The 19,996-nt window shown below is 44.6% G+C and overlaps 1 protein-coding gene across 6 annotated transcripts in view; it reads right to left on the bottom strand.

Annotated features, from left to right (window-relative positions):
* Nucleotides 1-19,996, bottom strand: part of LOC137562801 (adhesion G protein-coupled receptor E3-like) — a 128,801-nt gene that overhangs the window by 108,103 nt on the left and 702 nt on the right. For 3 of the 6 annotated variants that reach the window (XM_068274500.1, XM_068274506.1, XM_068274505.1), the window contains exons 1-2: nucleotides 19,868-19,988; nucleotides 2,176-2,235 (exon numbers count right to left, since the gene is read on the bottom strand). In XM_068274500.1, coding sequence (XP_068130601.1) covers nucleotides 2,176-2,235; nucleotides 19,868-19,973 — 166 coding nt within the window. In that variant the 5' untranslated portion in view covers nucleotides 19,974-19,988. Of the gene's footprint in view, nucleotides 1-2,175; nucleotides 2,236-14,979; nucleotides 15,133-16,564; nucleotides 16,769-19,867; nucleotides 19,989-19,996 lie in introns of those variants that run through there. The other 3 variants (XM_068274503.1, XM_068274501.1, XM_068274504.1) reach the window with 3 other exon arrangements.

The raw sequence follows: 19,996 nt of genomic DNA on the forward strand, positions 1-19,996 counted from the left end.
TTTTGGCAACAATAACTAGAGGGCAGGGAAGTTTCCCCACCCCCTCTCAAAATTTGTAGTCAGGGCTGGATTTACCATAAGGCACTTTAGGCATGTGTCTACAGGCACCTGATGATGGAAAAGCGACTCACTTCCTTTTCCGAGCGCCTCCCTCCCATCTTCCCTATGCAGAGTCCTGATGAGAGTGTAAATGAGAGGTTACTCACTCTGCTCTCAGCATTTCACTGACGATATCTCCCTTCAGTCAGGACCACCTCTAGCTACTTAATATTGAGGCAACTTCTGGCTACCTAATACTAAGGGGCACCTGTAGCTACCTATGATAGGCATGGGAAGTAATGGAGAAGTGACAGCTGGGACAGCCAGCACACTTGCGGTGCAGTTTGGTGGAGGTTTGTAGGTTCATGGACGGTGAAGTTTAAGTTGCCGGGGCATCTGTGCCTATAGGCTCCTGTGAGGTAAATCTGGACCTGATTGTAGGGCCACATTGTCATAACAACGTCAGCAGCCACAGTTTGAATCTATAATACAGCTTGAATACACAATACATAAAATCTACTGCACACAGCCTAATACAGCACAGGGGGATCCAAGTAGGAGAAGGGGAGACTCAGGGACAATACATAGGCATACAGAGGAGCACACAGCAATGTGTGTACAGCCTCTTAAACACCATCATATTGTGGATTACTGATCTGGTCCATCAATCTACAACCCAGTGCCCACAGTATCTAGCGTTACACTTAAAAAAACCTCCTCCTTTGTGGGGTGGAGCCGGGGTGTGCGCAGTGATTGGCTGTTGCCTACATTTTTTTCTCCATTGAGTGTGTGTGCACTGTGGTTGACCACAGCCTCTTGAAAAAGCCAGATACACCGGCGAAACATATTGAGGGCCTCAGTGTGGCAGGACATCTGACTGCTGATCCACCGTTTTGGGTGTGTGAGTGGAGTGAATGTATGGCGGATGATCGGTGGTCTGAGCATTTGTTGTCAGTTTTAACATATCGTTGTTTTTTGTCGGTTCTATGAAATAAAATAATGATATTTTAGCACTATAGGTGTTTTGCATTTTTGTTGCTTGGAATATACGTCTTTTTTTTTGGTTCACCTAAAGCTTGCGATAAATAATAATTTTTTTCCAGTCTTTTGCTTGCTTTTCCATTGATATGCATACATAGAAAGTACAAAATGTTCTTAGGAAAAAATGCTGCCCAAAGATAGTCTAGTTTGTCAAGCCCAAGCTGAACCGCACTGCAAGTGTGCTGGCTGGCGCAGCTGTCACTCCTCCCTTACTTCCCTTGGCCTTCATATGTAACTATAGGTGCCCCCTAGTATTAGGTAGCCAGAAGCACCCTCAGTATTAAATGAACACTATCAAACCAAGTGTTCTAAAATGGCAATGTACAAATAAGTAGCTGTGTAAACATTTTTCTACTTTTCATGTTAAATATCAGAGGCAAAATCTTTAATTCATTGTGTGTAGGATTTAGCTCTATTGGGACAAATCATTCTCAAAAGGGGTGTCTGCTTCAATGCACAGCCAGTGTTGTTTTTTTTGGTTATCAGACTTCTCTGAAAGCAAAAATAGTATGAAAAACTGTGGCGTCACAGACAATTACAAATGTTTATAACAAGTTACATTTCCTCTGCTCTCTTCAGACACTTCAATCAGAGACACAAGCAGGACACAGGACTGTCTCTCACACACACAGGAGTAACAGGTTCACTGTGAGGGAATTCCCCCTCCCCTCATAGCTCACTCTGCCATCAGATTACAGCAGACTGCTGTCAGTTCAGAGTGAAAAGAATTTGTTACAGTAAACAAGAGATATGCAAATGAAATGTATACATCATTATTTACCAGCACTTCAGAAACTCTCTTAATCCAAGGTTAAAAAAACATGTTAATCGATAGTGTTCCTTTAAGTAGCTAGAGTTTCCCCTGACAGAAGAGAGATGTGGTCAGTGGAATGCCAAGAGCGTGGTGATTAATTTACGCTCTGCTCAGGACTCTGCATAGGGGAGGAGGGAAGCGCTCTGGGAGGGGGATGAGTCCCCTTTCCATCATCAGGCGCCTGTAGGCATGTGCCTACAGTGCCTCGTGGTAAATCCAGCCCTGGTGTAGATATAAGATGGTTAAAAACAAGTTAACATACACGATTTTGTGTAACTTACTTATATTTTCCTTAGGACACACAGGAGGATCATTGGCTCCTTTTGCAGAAATATCTATCTCTGTGATTTAGAAAAAAAGAGTGAAAGAAAAAGAAAAGAAAAAAAAGACAAAAGTTTAATGACATGCTGTGTACAGTATAAGATAAATAATTATAAAGAATGTAGCCATAGAAAATGTATATACAGTATGTGTTAAGCTAACACATGTATGATAGTTCTTGACAGAGGTGGTTGGTGGGGGCTGCCTCTGCTGAGAATCTAGAGTGTGTACAGTGGCCACCGACCACCCGCGATGTGCTAGTGGCTGTTCCACCACAGCAGATCAACTTGTTTGTCACTCCGTTGTCCCTTTTCCATCCTCCATAGCAACAGAACTCATCACTATACAGAACTCGTCAACAAAAGCAGCAGCGCTGTATAGTGCACCCTTGAATGATGTAGTTCCACCTCCAGAGATCCCAATGATAGATTCTTCCTCTCCTAAAAGTGCAACTCAGTGCACAAAAAAGGGAGATATGGACTCTCTCAGTGGAATAATAAAAGGCAAATTTTATTGGAATATATGGATTTTAAAACAGATAAGATAAACTCACATCTAGAGGGTCCCACTCCAGTAGGAAACTCGTCCCGACTAGTTTCGAAGAGAGCGGGCAATGCTACACTGATCGCTGTGATTTGTAGTACCGCACGGAGTGGGAAGCGTTTATTGCCAAGAGGGTTCCTACTGGAGTGGGACCCTCTAGATGTGAGTTTATCTTATCTGTTTTAAAATCCATATATTCCAATAAAATTTGCCTTTTATTATTCCACTGAGAGAGTCCATATCTCCCTTTTTTGTGCACTGAGTTGCACTTTTAGGAGAGGAAGAATCTATCATTGGGATCTCTGGAGGTGGAACTACATCATTCAAGGGTGCACTATACAGCGCTGCTGCTTTTGTTGACATATCTACTGCTTTGGAGGCTGAGGATTTACCTCTACAGTGGCTGCAGTGTGTATCCTTGTCTATAGAATACCAGTTGTTATATCGTGAGGCGCCTCTACTACACCATTGACTATACAGAACTCGGTCTGAACTGTCGCCAGTAGGCGTCCTGATCCATGCCAGGTGACATTGGTCATACATGTGTATCCAGCTTTAGGGTCATGGCACAAGAGAAATTTAGCAGTAGCATGTCAGTTCTCTTTAGGGCAAGGGTGTATAACCCAAGTCGCGGTTGTATGAATTGCTCTATTCCCCCACCCTGTAGAGTTGTGCACACTATTGTGATGCGGTAGCCACAGTTGACCCCCAGGAAAACCCCACCCTGTGTAAGTAGCCAGAGGAGCCCTCAGTATTTATTACCCAGAGGCAGCCCCCCCAGCATAGCTAGCCACAGGGGACCCCAGTAGCCAGATGCAGCCCCACTTAGTATAATATGTACTTTAGGGATAGGTAGCTAGAGAGCCGGTCCCCATGTAGGTAGCCAGAGTGCCCCCCTGTAAGGTAGCCAGAGCCCCCCCCCCTCAGCTAGCCATGCCACCCATAAGGTAGTCAGAGTGCCCCCTCTGTAAGGTAGCCAGAGTGCTACCCCCGTAAGGTAACCAGAGCACCCCACCATAAGGAAGCCTGAGTGCCCACCCATGAGGTAGCCAGAGTTTCCCCCTGTAAGGAAGCCAGAATGCCCCCTATAAGGAAGCCTGATTGCCCCCCTTCCTATAAGGTAGCCCAGGTGCCCCCCTGTATGGTAGTCAGAGTGCCCTAAGGTAGCCAGATTGCCCCTCTGTAAGGTAAGGTAGCCAAACTGCCCCCCTCTGTAAGGTAGAAAGAGTGCCCCCCCCCCCGTGAGGTAGCCATAGTGTCCCCCGGCCTCTAAGGTAGCCAGAGTGTCTTCCCTGTAAGGTAGCAAGAATGCCCCCCCATAAAGTTACCAGAGTGCCATCCTGTAGGTTAGCCACTCCATTCTTAGCAAAATGTACCACCCAAAGAAAGACTAATTAGTGGTGGAAAAAACAAGATATAGATCAATTCATTGGGATAAGTAGTGATAAAGTTATTGGCAAATTAATGGGAGGTGAACATTGCTTGGATGCATAAGGTGAAAAACGACTGAAGGCTGATGTGGTAAACACTAAATTATATCTATAGCAAATTATAGGCTTGTCTTTAGGGTGCATTTGCAAATTTCCAGGCTTGTAGCATGGCCATAGACCAGGATGTGGGTGTGGTCATGGGTGGAGCCAAATTTACAGGTGCCCCCCAGCGTATGTAGTTACAGGTGCCCCCCAGTGTATGCAGTGACAGGTGCCCCCCTCCCGGTGTATGTAGTGACATGGACCCCCAGTTTAGGTAGTAACATGTGCCCCCTAGTTTAAGTAGTGACAGGAGCCCCCAGTGTAGGTAGTGACAGGTGCCCCCCACTCAACGTACTGACAGCAGCAGCCCAGCGTCAGACCTCAGAATCAGCCGGTGACCAGTGAGAGCGGGTGCACGGTACTTCCTGGATACCGCGCTGCATATTAAACTGGTCTCTTTGGTGTGTCTCCCATGTGTCCACAGGTGTCCCCAGTGTGGCCCCCAGTTCCTAGTGTGGCTCCTTCTGTCCCCAGTGTGTGTCCCTGGCTCCCCGTATGGTCTTCTTACACTCCCCTCCCCCAGGGTGTAATTATCAGGATAGCGGCAGTCTTACCTAATGCAGTGGCTCCCGGGGATCGTAGACCTGTCTCCTCTCTTGCTCTGCCCCTTTAGTGATGGCTTCTGCTATATGTGTCACCAGTAGAAGTCAGTAGAAGCCATCACTAAGGGTGGAGACAGGTCCGCGATCCCTGGGAGCCGCTGTATTAGGTAAGACTGCCGCCATCCTGATAATTACACGGGGAGGAAGGGGGGGTGCACACAAAAGCGGGAGGAGCTCACACACAAGCAGAGGGTGGTTTATATTAGTGGGCATTCATAAGTCAGGGATTCCCTGATTTTGCTCTTTAAAAAGCAGGGACTATTTCTCCCCACTTTTTGGGGTGAAAAAGTGTGTTGTATACGGAGGCAAATACAGTATTCTCTTTTGAACCCTGGTAGAATTTTTATGACATACAGAGGTGTCAATAGTTGTTTTCATGTACAGAACTTTGGAGACTGTATTCTAAGGACAAGTGCCATTTTATTATTAGAGATGCAGCAAACCGTTCTACCGCGAACAGTCTATGGGCATCCTGTACTACTATCCGGTCAATAAGGTCCCTCAGCACACAGGTGCTGGCCCGGCCGCACGGGTCCTCGATCGCACGCCGGTGGCCGGGCATGCTCTACACATGTGCATGATGTCATGCCTGCTTACTGCTGAGGGACCTTGCCAACCCGGAAGTAGTACAGAGGGAGGCTGCCCATGGACTGTTCGCAGTAGAATGGTTTGCCACATCTCTATTTATAAGTTTCTGTCAGGGCCAATGCTGGATGGATGGATGGATGGATGGATGGCCAGTCAGCAGGAAGCTCAGGAAGGTCTTTGATAAGAGCTAATTAACTCCGTGTTCTGCCTGTGATAACTGGAAAATTAACCTTTTGTCAGCTCTGGGCTGCTGTTACGCTGTTAATGAGGTATGATGTATTCCATAACTCATTTCTTCTGTTGAAAACACGGTAATCCCCCCAATTCTTATGCTATGTTTAATGTTTTAGAGCAGAGATGACATTTTGAGTTTCATACCACTTTAATAAGCTTCTTCCCACAGGCATCCTTCTGTAATGAAAAATAAATATAGCATCCTTGGAGCTGAAAGGAGATAATCTGGTTCTCTTATTGTTTCCAGACTCAGTCACCTATGTGTCAGCCAGTTGGATACAGAAAGTGTTAAAATATTTGCATTTTTTTTTTAAGTATAAAGTACAAATGTAATGCCTATATAGAGCACAGTCCCAAAAGTATTAATTGACTTTAAAGTTAGGCTATAAATCTCACAATAGATAAAAGTTGCCTGTAATTGACAATTTTCTAGTGTGTGTACACTGGACACTCTGGCATTGGCTGGTCATCGTCCTTCTGCCCTTCTCCATAGCAACAGAATGCATAGCCTAAAGGCTAGTGATGCCTCTGTTGGGCCCCAAATTGTCGTAGAAGGGACAGGTTTGCTGCACATGCATACATAATAGACAAAATACTGTGTGGTACATTTATGGAAGCATCAGCCTCACAAAACCTTGTCTGAGCAAACTGGTGGAGCAGAGTGGTCTGTACAGACAGATAGAAGTTATGCTACATACACACTTGAGATAAAAGTCTTTGGAAAAGGCAAGATCACAGACCAATTTTACCCCATTCCATGTAGTATGAGAGCCATACCTACACAGTCTATTCTATGGAGCTGAACTTATCAGATAAAAATCTTTGCAAGATCCTGCACACAAAGATGCTGTACGCATTCAAAAGATCAGTATCTGCAAAAGATCTTTTCCTGCAAAAGATCCGTTCCTGTAAAATGCATTCATAGTCTATGAGATCTGCAGATCCTCATACACACCTTGTTTAACAGACATTCATCTGCATATCTGACAATCATCTGCAGATCTGAAGATCCATCCTGGTGGATCTGATCTGCAGATGAATGTCTGTTAACAAGGTGTGTATGATGATCTGCAGATATCATAGACTATGAATGCATTTTGCAGTAACGGATCTTTTACAGGAACAGATATTTTGCAGATACTGATCTTTTGAATGTGTACAGCATCTTTGTGTGAAGCATCTTGCAAATATTTCTATCTGATGGGGAGTTTAGCTCAATAGAATAGACTGTGAAGGTATGTGTGATGATTTGCTCAGCTGCCTGTGCAGACAGGCAGCCCTTTGACCATTGTGTAAGTTTGCATGCTGCAGGACTCTGGAAAGAAGAGTTTCTGTCAGTTTTGCAGCTTGTGCTTGCAGAGGAATTTGCATACGTTGTCATGCAAATTGCCTGGCCACATTCATTGGAGGCGTGTACTATAAGTACTATGTCTTTCCCACAATGCTTTGCTGGTCATTTCCCTTCCATGCTCAGTTCCTGATGGACACTGCTGGAGTGTCAGCCATTGCTATCTAGTATAGTTAATTCCTGGGGGTTGCTTTAGGCTCCCCTTCTAGCCCAGTCAGGTTGTATTATCTGTATTGCCTGTTCTGTCTTGTCTTGCCTGTTTGCCATTGTCCTGTCCCTATGGTGGTTGACAGGAAATGGTTCTGATCTATGTTCTTGGAGTATAGCTGGTGCAGCGGTTGCTGCCAGCTATCTCTTCTGTTCTGTTTCCTGGGATCGCGCTAGCTACTTTGTGCTAGCGCTGGGGATCCTTCTGTTCTGTTTCCTGGGATCGCGCTAGCTACTTTGTGCGAGCGCTGGGGATCCTTCTGTTCTGTCTTGTCGGTCGCGATTGCGCTGTCACCAACGGCGGTTGATAGCGAATCGTTCTGTCTTGCTGAGATCGCACTAGCCGCTAGCGTTAGCGGCTGTGGATCTTTCTGATCTGTGTTCCTGCTTGGATCACACTTGCTCTGGCGGAAGAGCGGTGGATCCTTCCTGCCTAGTTCTTGTTTTTCGTGTGTCTGTCTTGTCCGCTGCGCTTGCTACAGGCTCGGTGAGGTAACCGTTAAGCAAGCGCTCGCGTCCCCTGTTTCATGTTTGTCTGTTTATGGTTAGTTAGGCGTGCTTGTCTCTATTGTGCTTATCACGTGGAGATCGCGCATAACCGCGTGCACTGTTGCGAATGAGTGCGGTGTTCGCGGTTAGCTAGCGGTTGTTATTTTCCGTATCTCCTTATTGTATTTGCTACCCTCGTATTCTATTCTGTTCTGCCTTGTGTCACGTCTCGCGATTGCACCTCTCGCGATCGCGTTCCTATTTCGTATCTGCTGTTGTGTGTGCGCGGTCGCGGAGTGGCGACTGGATTGGCGCACACACATACAACCTATCCCTTTTGCTCAATCTCATTCGCAATCGCCTCTCTTGCGATTGCGTTCTGCGCTTCGTACAATTCCTGTCTGGCACTTGTGGAGGTACAGAGGATTGGTTCCTCTGCACTCCCCAGCGCCATCTGCCGACAGGAATTTCCCTCTACAGGTGCATAGCACCTTTTGCTGGGTTCCTGCAAATTATACGCTTGTGGAGGATCTCCGCCGTGTCAGCGCACGCGTTGTGCGCTGATCACGGGGAAAGTTCCACAATCGTGACAGTATGGCTCTCATACTACATGCAAGGGGGTAAAATTGGTCTGTGATCTTTCATTTTCCAAAGATCTCAAGTGTGTATGTAGCATTAGAACTCTGAAGAAAACATGCAAAGATAGATCATAGACCACCATCAGATAATACAGCTTACTTAGAACAGTGAGGAACAACAGAGAATACAGGAAATAATCATCGCATAAAGATCAATGCCTCACATTACAGACAGTGACATCTTGTAGTTGTTAAACTATACTGCAGTTTAGGTAATAATCCTGTTGATATTTCCAACATAAACAGTAGCCAAATAAACAGCTAATATTTTTCTCATGTCTTTGATTATCTATAAGCTACATAAAGACATTGTATTATCATACCTGCTTGGTAGGAATAGCAAGATGCTGAGTTGGGTTTTCTTGGCTATTTGCTTTTGCATTCCTTCACAGCAGGTAGTGCTGCTCCTTTTCCCATTCCTTGTCCATAGGAAGGGATGTGCATGATTTGTCATAAGATCAGGGGAGTAACTAGAGGGGATCAGCCCCTCGCAGGGGGGCCCAGAGCTGTGGTGGGGCTCCGACTACTAACCTTCCCTTCCTCTGATACAGGGAACTGCACTTCAGATCGGGTGTTTTGTGGCTATACTGATTATGGATGTGAAGATCATGATGGCTACACCTGTTTTATGACCCTTGTCAGGGTTGGTTCTAGCTAGCTATGGGCCCCAAAGCTTGTTGCCAGGCCCCATTCTACCCCACCTGTCACACAATATCATCAGTTGTCCATCATATGTCCCCTCAAAAGCATTGTTGGGATCAGGGCCAGGCCAAGGCAGAGGCAAAGAGTGTGTGACCATCTAGGGAGACACAGGGCCATGAATGTATGTATTATACACTTACCGCAAATGCACTTTTGAAAGTTAGATGTAAAAATATTAGTGCATTTCTTAACCACTTTGTCCTCCTTGACGTATAAAAACGTCAAGGAGGACAGGCGCGCTCCCGCGGCCGATCGCGCGCGTGCACGTGCACTCCCGGCCGCGGATTCGGTAGCCCAGGAATCAATGTATCGGGCTATGGTGCCCGATCACTGATTCCTCTCCCCCGCTGAAAAAGCGACAGCTTCTCTCGGAAGCTTCGCTTTTTCTGAAGCTATGTCCCTCTAAGCGTACATTATACGCTTAGAGTGAAGTCATGTAAACAAAATCGAGATTGCCATCTTGTGGCCAAAAAGTAAAACTACAAGTAAAAGTAAAAAAACATTACAATACACAAATATTTGCCCAAATAAAACACTATTTATATCCCACCCTCCCAAAGATGCCCACATAAAATGTTTAATAAAAAAAACAAAAACATTACTATAAAAAAAAACACATAAATATTTACCTAAGGGTCTAAACTTTTTAAATATCTATGTAAAGATGAAATATTTCTCTCTATTTTTTTTTTATAAGCTTGTAAATAGTGATGGATGCAAAACGGAAAAAATGCTCTTTTATTTCCAAATAAAATATTGTCGCGATACATTGTGATAGGGACATAATATAAACGGTGAAATAACCGTGACAAATGGGCAAATACAATACGTGGGTTTTAATTATGGAGGCATGTATTATTTTAAAACTATAATGGCCGAAAACTGACAAATAATTAATTTTTTCATTTTTTTTCTTATTCTTACTGTTAAAATGCATTTACAGTAAGGTAGCTCTTAGCAAAATGTACCCCCCAAAGAAAGCCTAATTGGTGGCGGAAAAAACAAGATATAGATCAGTTCATTGTGATAAGTAGTGATAAAGTTATAGGCTAATGAATGGGAGGTGAACATTGCTCGGATGCATAAAGTGAAAACGAGCTTAAGTGGTTAAACATTATTTTGCCTAACTTGAAAAAAATGCAAAATTAAGATTACCCACAAAAAGCTAATTATGATCAAAATTATATTTACGAAAATTACGCAAAAATTCCCAAAAGCAAAGTTACCATTACCATCCTTGGTGGTGATCCTTGGATACCATTACCATCAACATTACTTGCTACAGCACATAATGCACAATATTCATAGAACACCAGTTCACACGTGAGTTTTCTGCACTACCCAGGGCCACTGTATGTACACAATAATGCAGCCTACTGAAACCGCAATGTCTCTAGTATTTAGCATGGGATTTTTCCATTGACAGTGTAGCACTTCACTTGTATCTGGAGGTAGTTTTTCTTCAAAATTGTTGCAAATATGTTAGCCATATGTCTCAGTGATATCTTGCAGCCTTTAAAGGACCACTACTTCAAAATTAAAGTATTCAGTTAAAATCTGACAGAACTGAAACTAGTCCATCTCCTCATTGGGGATTCTCATGGTGTTCTTCGTTTTCCAAAGAATTTCTAGCATAACTAGAAATGACTGGACCCCCCCCTGAAAAACTTTGGAAGGGCCCCCTCCCCCTGCACACTGAATAGGGACTGTCTACAAATCTTTGTCTACAAAACTTTGTATGATTCGTTATCAGTGGCTGGGCAGATGCCGTCATCGGAACAATTGTACAGAGAGCAGAACGTTTTTCTCTCCTCGCCCTTAGTTGTCAGTCTCTCAGGACGGGGCCCCCTGTGGCTTCTGGGCCCCCCTGCGGCTGCATCCCTTGCAGGGTCTATTGTTACACCCCTGCTGACATGACTTCATTCTATAGACTGATGCAGAGAGAAGATTATAGACAAACATGGATTATTACCGGCCATTAGTAGGAGTATATTGTACAGAATCCAGGTTACTGAACCTCTCATTTTGTGCAGCCGTCACTGTCGGCGTTCTTCTGATGTCTATCATGTAGCTTCACATACCCAACTGTGCAACATCCTCTCCATCCTCTTATCTATTCTAGTGAATAATCAAATTCTGTCTCTCACAAAGCGTTGCTTCCTGTTGGTAGATCTTATTAACCTGCTTTGTAATGCATTTAGAATTACCCATTGTATTCTCCGCAGTTGGCAGCCCTCATGTACTGTTGGTGTTCAAATTTGGGTTGTCCTTATATTCCACCCAAATATGGTTGTTTCAATTCGGACTATATCGACCCAAAAATCACGATTTGACGGTGCAAATTCAGCACTTCCATAGTGCCTAGTGATTGAGATCTGCTAGTGAAAGCACAGCGCTGTGTCTGCTGGCAGAAAGCCACTATATTGTGTTAAAGTGAACCCAAGGTGAGAGTGATATGGAGGCTGCCATATTTATTTCCTTTTAAAGAGAATCTGTACCTGAAAAAAAAACCCTCTGGAGGATATTTACCTCGGGAGGGGGAAGCCGCTGGATCCTAACGAGGCTTCCCCCGTCTTTCCCCATACCTCCTTTCAAGCACTGTATTTTGAGTATTTTTGAAGCATATTTCATTGCTGTCACCGCAGGCCACAGTTCACCGTGGCAGACAGTCAGTCATACAGTGACTGTATATCATTGATTATATTAGCACTAAAGTTTTGCGTGGCTGGACAGTCTAACTCAGAGCACACAAGGATTTTGTAGGAAAAAATATCCACAAAAAAAATGATTTGGACTGAGAGAACGGCATCACGTTACATCACTTGTAATAGAACTTTTAAACTTGGGTAAGTGGTTTGGACTGAGGCTGTTTTTATACAAGTGCAGTGCGATGATCCCACTGCAGAGGAGTCAGCCACGGGATCACCGCACCACAGGAAACCATACTTCATATGACCCTGCTGCAAAGTACACCTTCAGAGTCATATGCCCAACGTTGTTCAGTGACTTCCTGTTGGACAGGAAGTACGTCACTGGGATTTCCGTCGGTCCACACTAGCGCGCCATGTTGGACCGCACTCCGCTGTTTATACTAACTCCATTGCTATTGACTTGCATTACTGTATAATACATGCCGCGGTATGCACAGATCGTGCGGTAAGGCGTGAATGACTGGATTGCAGCGATTTGACTTCATCCGGCACAGCGCGACCCATTGCATAAGTATGAAAGTCTCCATAAACTTTCATTGCTCTTGCGACGAGGCAGCAAACCATACGTAGTGATAAGCGTAATGACCAAATTACGATTACACAAAATTCACAAAATTATGATTATGGTCATAATCGAAATTTCGTGAATTTCACGAAATTACGCGAAATTCCGTCTTTATGGGGAATTTCATAATTACGATTTTTTCGTAATTACGATCGTCTAGGTAACACAAACAAATCAGAATTTCATGTTTAACACGCAAATTCGACCTTTCTCAAAATTGTGTTCCAGTCCAGAGGCTCCTGATACATTTAAAACAGCACTTGCAGGGACCTTTGCATTAGCAGATATTGCAAGGCCCAAAACCAAGTGTCTCAGCATGCATGACCGCTAAGTGCACCTTGACAAAGAGCACCTGTCTTAGAAGTGGCTGCAGGTAAAGCTTCCTGATACATTTAAAGCAACAGCACGTGCAGGGACTTTTGCATTATCAGATATTGCAAGGCCCAAAACCAAGTGTCTCAGCATGACTGCTAAGTGCACCTTGACGAAGAGCACCTGTTTGAGAAGTGGCTGCAGATAGAGCCTTCTGATACATTTAAAGCGACAGCATGTGCGGAGGGCCTTTGCATTATCAGTAATTGCAATCAATGAGTGACTTTCCTGAGTTTAGTCATTACCTAAGTGTGCATAATTACCATTAGAAAAAAAATTACATTCATTTTTGTAACTAAAATAACTTTGTTTCAATAGAAAACATGAAATTAATAAATTTTGCGTTAAACACGAAACGCGAAATAATGAAACCGAAATTTCGCTAACAGAATTTCGAATTACAGTTTGTATGGCAATTATGAATTCGTGTCGTAGCGGCAAAATTCGCGTCAGTAATTGAGGAAACACGAAATTTCGAAAATTACGGCTCATCACTAAGCACACGGCAACGTAATGCGTTATATGTGAAAGGGCCCTCAAAGAAACGCATCACTACCACTGGTAACAGAAGTCTTAAATCGGGCAAGTAGTTTGGTCTGGATGAATCGCATCACATTACATCACTTGTAATAGAACTCTTAAACCTGGCCAATTTTTGGACTGGGCGAACCCTTTCGGGATCTTCTGCCTCTACTCTGAATATTGAATTAGAAATATTTTAATCACAATATTAAGCACGAGTGGGTCTTGCCCGGAATTGGGTTTGGCACATACAATTGCTCAGAGTAGAAATAGGAAGTATCTATGGATAATAGAACAAGAATAGACAGAAGTGCAAATTAATAACTACCGGTAAGAGTACACATTAAAATTAATTAACAGGAGTAGCAAAGGAGACCACAGGACACAGTTCTGAACACAGTGTTACGCTAGTAGATAGTTCAATCCGACAGCTGAAAATTTAGGAGGGGGGGGGTGGGTATAAACTGAAGGGGGTGGGCACTGAAGGTGGAATGGCCTGAAGCGAGTTCCAGAGGTTGACAGCAGAGGGGAAGAAGGAGTTTCTATACCTCAAAGTTCTGATGGACATTGCCCAAAACCTACGGCCTGAAGGGCCGATTCAGCGGAAATTACGATTTTCACAGATGCCAATTTCCGTATTTGTAATTTTCACGTTTTCAACTTCTGATTTCCGATTTTCCAATTTTCAAGGAGTGTTTTATTAGTCATTTGTTTGCATCAGAGAATGCAAAAATGCAAAAAACAGAAATAATCGTACTCAATGCCAAGCCGCTGCAGCTAAAGCTAACAAAATTTTGGGATTTATTAAAGGGAAATAAAAACTTAAGATGCTAGCATTATATTGCGCTAGCATAATATTGCCCCTGTTTAACACTCTAGTAAGGCCACATCTGGAATATGGAATTCAGTTCTGGGCACCAAATTACAGGAAAGATATTGCAGTTTTAGAGCAGGTGCAGAGACGAGCAACAAAATTGATACGTGGGATGGAAGGTCTCGCTTACCAAGAAAGGTTAGATAAACTGGGTTTATTTAGTCTAGAGAAAAGACGCCTTAGAGGGGATCTAATTAACATGTATAAATACATCAGAAGGCAATATAATAGCTTGGCGGATGAGCTTTTTGTCCCTAGGCCTTCTCAAAGGACTAGAGGACATGATCTGCGCATGGAGGAAAAATGTTTTAGCCATTTATTTAGGAAAGGGTTCTTTACAGTAAGAGTGATTAAGATGTGGAATGCATTGCCACAGGAAGTCGTTATGGCAAACTCTATACCTGCATTTAAAGGGGGCTTAGATGCTTTCCTTGCGTTGAAAGACATCCATGGGTACAATTACTAGGTTATGCCTAATGATGTTGATCCAGGGATTTTATCTGATTGCCATCTGGAGTCGGGAAGGAATTTTTCCCTTTAGGGGCTAGTTGGACCATGCCTTGGAGGGTTTTTTTCGCCTTCCTCTGGATCAACAGGGATATGTGAGGGAGCAGGCTGGTGTTGTACTTTATACTGGTTGAACTCGATGGGCGTATGTCTTTTTTCAACCAAAATAACTATGTAACTATATATGTAACTATGAAAACGGAAAAATGGAAAATCGGAAATTCTTGTGATTGTTGTAAAACTAAAAACAGTGATCCGATTTTTGCTGAAAAATTCTACATTCTCTGATTAGTTCACTGCTTCCAAGGTTTGTAATTGTGCTAAAATTACCTAGTTGCAGTTTTCCAATTTCCATTTTCCGATTAGAAAAGCAAGAGGAATCCGAATGAGCATCCCTAGTGAGGGGTCACCACCAATCCTCAGTGCTCTGGGGCAAAGTCTGGAGCTGTGGAGGAGGCCGAGTGAGGCGAGAGGACTCCCGATGATTCTCTTCACCGATCTAATGACCTTCAGAAGTTTGTATCTGTCCAGGGGCATAATTAGAAATCACTGAGCCCCCTGCAAAACTATGGATGGGGCCCCTCCCGCCAAACATCAAACCTGCAGAGAATAGAAAGCTTTTTCTCTCTGTGCCTAGACTCCTCAAGCATCACTACAGGAAACAGCACTTGGGGAGGGGTAGAAAGGCTGGAGGTGGAAGAGGCTGTACACAAGAGTGTGCTGAACACCGAATAGGGATTGTCTACAAATCTTTGTCTGCAAAACGTTGTATGATTCCTTATCAGTGGCTGATCAGATGCAGTCATTAGTACAATTGTGCATCCCTTGCAGGGTCTATTGTTATGCCCCTGTATCTGTCTCTGGTGGAAGAGCCAGCGTACCAGGCAAAGATAGATGAGCAGGGGACGGACTCAATCATTACACTATCATTGGCCTCAATTCACTAAGCTTATCTCCGGTCTTTAATAACGTTTCTAGTTTTATCACCATGGTGATGAGGCATGTAGTATTCAGGAAACATTTTACCTCAGGCAAACCTAAAGTTAACTCTTCTGTCTTTAAGTTAGCTCTCCAATCCTTAAAATAACTCCAGAATTCTAATGCTGGGCATACACGGATGCAATTATGCGCCGGATCAAGCCGCTGGCTCGATGCTGGCACATCCCTGCTCGTGCGCATGGATCGATCGCCGCTCCTCCCCGAGGGTGCTCCATATCTTCCGCTCCATTCCCTGCTATTGTCCGCGCGTGGGGATCGAGCGGGGAATCTATCCGGCAGGTCATCGGACCTGTCGGATATTATCAATTGAGTCATCAGCGGCTCGATTGATAAGGAGAAAACTTACCATGTATGCCCAGCATTACGTTAAGGGCTCTTTCACATTAGGGCAGATTTTCTGCGTTTCAACGCAAAGGGTAAAGTTTGCGTTACCCAAGGTGAAATGAAAGTCCATAGACTTTCATTTTAGCTTTCACATATAACGCAGCCTTTTTGTGCGTTGCGTTACACTGCACCCAGGCGCAGTTTTTCGGCCGACGCTAGCTTTATGCGTTACAATGTTAGTCAATGTAAAACGCACACTATGCGCGTTTTTAATCCGTTAACGCAGGCAATCAGTCCCAGAATGCAACAGAGGAACAATGTAGAAAGTTGAAAACTAAAAGAAAAAAAAATTACCTGCGTTTTTCTATGTGCTGTAACGCATTGAAAACGGATTAAAAACGCACACTCACTGCAGTGCAACGCATATCAAAACGCATTAAAACGTATGCTTTGAGCGTTCTCCAACGCAAGCTCTTGTGTGAAAGAGCCCTAAAGACAGGCTGTAAATTAACTGTGTGTGAAAATAACTACAGAGGAGGTAACTTAACAACAGAGGAAGTAACTTACGGAATGAAGAGATAAGATAACTTACCTCCACACAGTGGGAGAGTCATCTCTTGCCTAATTATCTCCAGCATGATCTTAGTGAATTGAGGCCTTTGTATTCTGTAGAAAATAACATCTTATCCCATTATTATTATTATTGATGTATAAAGCTCCAACATATGCCATAGTGATGTACACAGTAAGGAACAAACATGGAGTACATAATACAGACAATGGTATATGCACCAATATACGAAGTACAGAGTTGGTATAAAATGCAGAAGCATAACAATAATACAGAATTGGTAATTACAGTGACAAAAGTAATATGAATAAAATATGGAACAAATTCCAAGACACAAAAGGGTGAGAGAGCACTGCCCTTGTGAGCTTACAATCTAAAGGCGATATAATAAATTGTTTTGTTAACTGTTTAGTCATTTGTGTCATCATCTGCTGATAATATGCAGCACTGGTAGCAGCACTAACACATTTTTTTGTCTGTGCCTATAATAAGTTTAGGGCCACTATCAATAAATATGCTTTGAAACCTAAAATATGTTAAAAGCTCTATGCTTCAAAAATAATAAAGAAATGATTTGTATCGTCAATCCACTGTCTCAAAGTGATGCATTATGGGTATTACCATTCACTCAACTAGGAGTTGAACTTGCACAAAAGACGTAAGAAGGCAAAACATTTTAAAGAGGGGAAAAAAATTACAAGAAATGTATAAGATAAGAGGATTTTTCTCCCTTTCTAATTCCCATACTGTACATTTCCCTTGACATGTTTTGAATTTCACTGACCAATGAAGAGTCCCATGACCGCATATGTAGTAAAAGCAGCTACAGTGGGCTTCTTGTGTGAATAGAAGTGTGAGGGATATGGAGGTGGAAATTAGTCATTATTATTTCCTTTTAAAGCAATAAAATGTCAAGATTTTCCACGTGCTTGGTTCAGGTGTGTGATTCAGACACTACTGAAGCCAAAGATCAGCAGGACTGCCAGGCAACTGGTACTGTTTGAAGAAAAAAAAATATGTGAAGGAAGACAAAAAGAGTAGTTGTATAGATGCAGGGATAAGACCCAGTTGGAGAGGTCTCACCTTATATGTGGGACTGGAGACAGCCACAAACCGTCCAGGACCATAACAATTCTGTGAGAGCCTCGGCAGGTGCACTTGTGGCTTAAGTTCAGGCTAAGGTGGAAGTAGCATTAGCAAAGCCTGATCGGATCTGCTTTACTTCGCAGATCAGAGGTGTCTGTGCCTGGGCAGTAGAGCGGATCCGATCTGGCTCGGCTATTTCTGTCTGAGCCCGTACGAAAAGCCATTACAGTGTACTGGAAGAGCATCCCGATTGCAATCACAGGTTCAAAGAATTTAGCAAGCGATCGCGCTCCAATACGTAGTAAATGAGCGCTGCAAAATAGCTTTTAATTTGCTGTTCAAAAGCGATTTTGCAGTGATTTTTGCCTGATTGTGCTTTTGAGGACCCACCCTTTACCCCCCCTTAAAGGACTTACGAGGCGAATTGCTTAAAAAATGTTATGTACCTCATTGCTAAAGCAGACCTCAGGGCAGACGAACAGCACCTTCCTTTTCACGATCAGGTGCTTTATCAGGCTAATCCAGGTTACATTGCAGCTCCCGACCCTCCACAGGGTCGCCCTAGCAGAATCGCCGCTTTAAAAATCCAACTCCTGCGCAGCTCGCATAGCCGTGGCCGCGCAGGATTATAGCCCCGCTCGTGTCCGCCCTCACTCCGTGCGCTCTACTATACGTCATGTGGGCGGCTCCACATGACCACCCACATGACGAACTACACTGCCAGCCAGCCGCGCCCCCTCAGCAGAGAATACAAGCTCTGAACGAGCAGGTACTCACTCGTTCAGCGCTTGTATTCTCTGCTGAGGGGGCGCGGCTGGCTGGCAGTGTAGTTCGTCATGTGGGTGGTCATGTGGAGCCGCCCACATGACGTATAGTAGAGCGCACGGAGTGAGGGCGGACACGAGCGGGGCTATAATCCTGCGCGGCCACGGCTATGCGAGCTGCGCAGGAGTTGGATTTTTAAAGCGGCGATTCTGCTAGGGCGACCCTGTGGAGGGTCGGGAGCTGCAATGTAACCTGGATTAGCCTGATAAAGCACCTGATCGTGAAAAGGAAGGTGCTGTTCGTCTGCCCTGAGGTCTGCTTTAGCAATGAGGTACATAACTTTTTTTAAGCATTTCGCCTCGTAAGTCCTTTAAGGACCAGCGCTGTGCTGAGTGATCTGTGCTGGGTGGGCTCTGCAGCCCCCAGCACAGATCATGTAGCAGGCAGAGAGATCAGATCACCCCCCTTTTTTCCCCACTAGGGGGATGATGTGCTGGGGGGGTCCGATCTCTCATGCCTGCATGTGGCTGGCGGGGGGGGGGGGGCAGCTCAAAGCCCCCCTCCGCGGCGAAATTCCCCCCTCCCTCTCCTACCTGCTCCCCCCCCCCGGAGATCAGGGCTGCACAGGACGCTATCCGTCCTGTGCAGCCAGTGACGGGACATCCCCTGTCACATGGCGGCGATCCCCGGCCGCTGATTGGCCGGGGATCGCCGATCTGCCTTACGGCGCTGCTGCGCAGCAGCGCTGTACAAATGTAAACAAAGCGGATTATTTCCGCTTGTGTTTACATTTAGCCTGCGAGCCGCCATCGGTGGCCCGCAGGCTATTCACGGAGCCCCCCGCCGTGAATTGACAGGAAGCAGCCGCTCGCCCGAGCGGCTGCTTCCTGATTAATCAGCCTGCAGCTGGCGACGCAATACTGCGTCGCTGGTCCTGCAGCTGCCACTTTGCCGACGCGCGGTATGAGTGCGCGGTCGGCAAGTGGTTAATATACTTATTCTGTGCCCCGATTTTTGCCTTGGGCACATTACCCCGCCCCTTAGCAGAAGAGGTCACAGGCGTTTATCTGATTGGAGCTACAGAAGCACCCATTCTCTTGTGCTAGGGGGCGGGGCTACGGTCGGAAGCCGGACATAAAGAGACCCGGGAATTATAATAAAATTCATTCCCACTGGAAAAACAAAAATAACATCCACAAATCGGAAGTGCTGTACAGTTTACTGTACAGCGCTTCCAAATGCCTGGGAATCGTGGACACAATTACTCTGGGGATCGCTGCACAAAGTGCTTGCGTGATTATAATGTGCAGAAGGGTCCTAGGCCTTCCTGTGCGTGGCTGATAGCAAACTCTACAAGGTGACATCAGGCACATATTTATAATAAACATAATAATCGCCACCATTAAAGTGAACCTAAACTAATGAAAGAAAAAAAGAGTTTAACTTGCAGACATCCTATGCCCATGCCATCACCAAGTGATCCTCCGGTCCCCCGCTGCGACCCTCTATCATTTGGATGCGCGGCCCTGTTCCGCGTGCCTCCTGATCGCGCTCTTGAGGATGGGAGTGCTCTGCGCATGCGTAGTATGCAAACATCTCTGC

Source organism: Hyperolius riggenbachi, chromosome 3 (assembly GCF_040937935.1).
Source record: "Hyperolius riggenbachi isolate aHypRig1 chromosome 3, aHypRig1.pri, whole genome shotgun sequence".
Classification (NCBI taxonomy): domain Eukaryota; kingdom Metazoa; phylum Chordata; class Amphibia; order Anura; family Hyperoliidae; genus Hyperolius; species Hyperolius riggenbachi.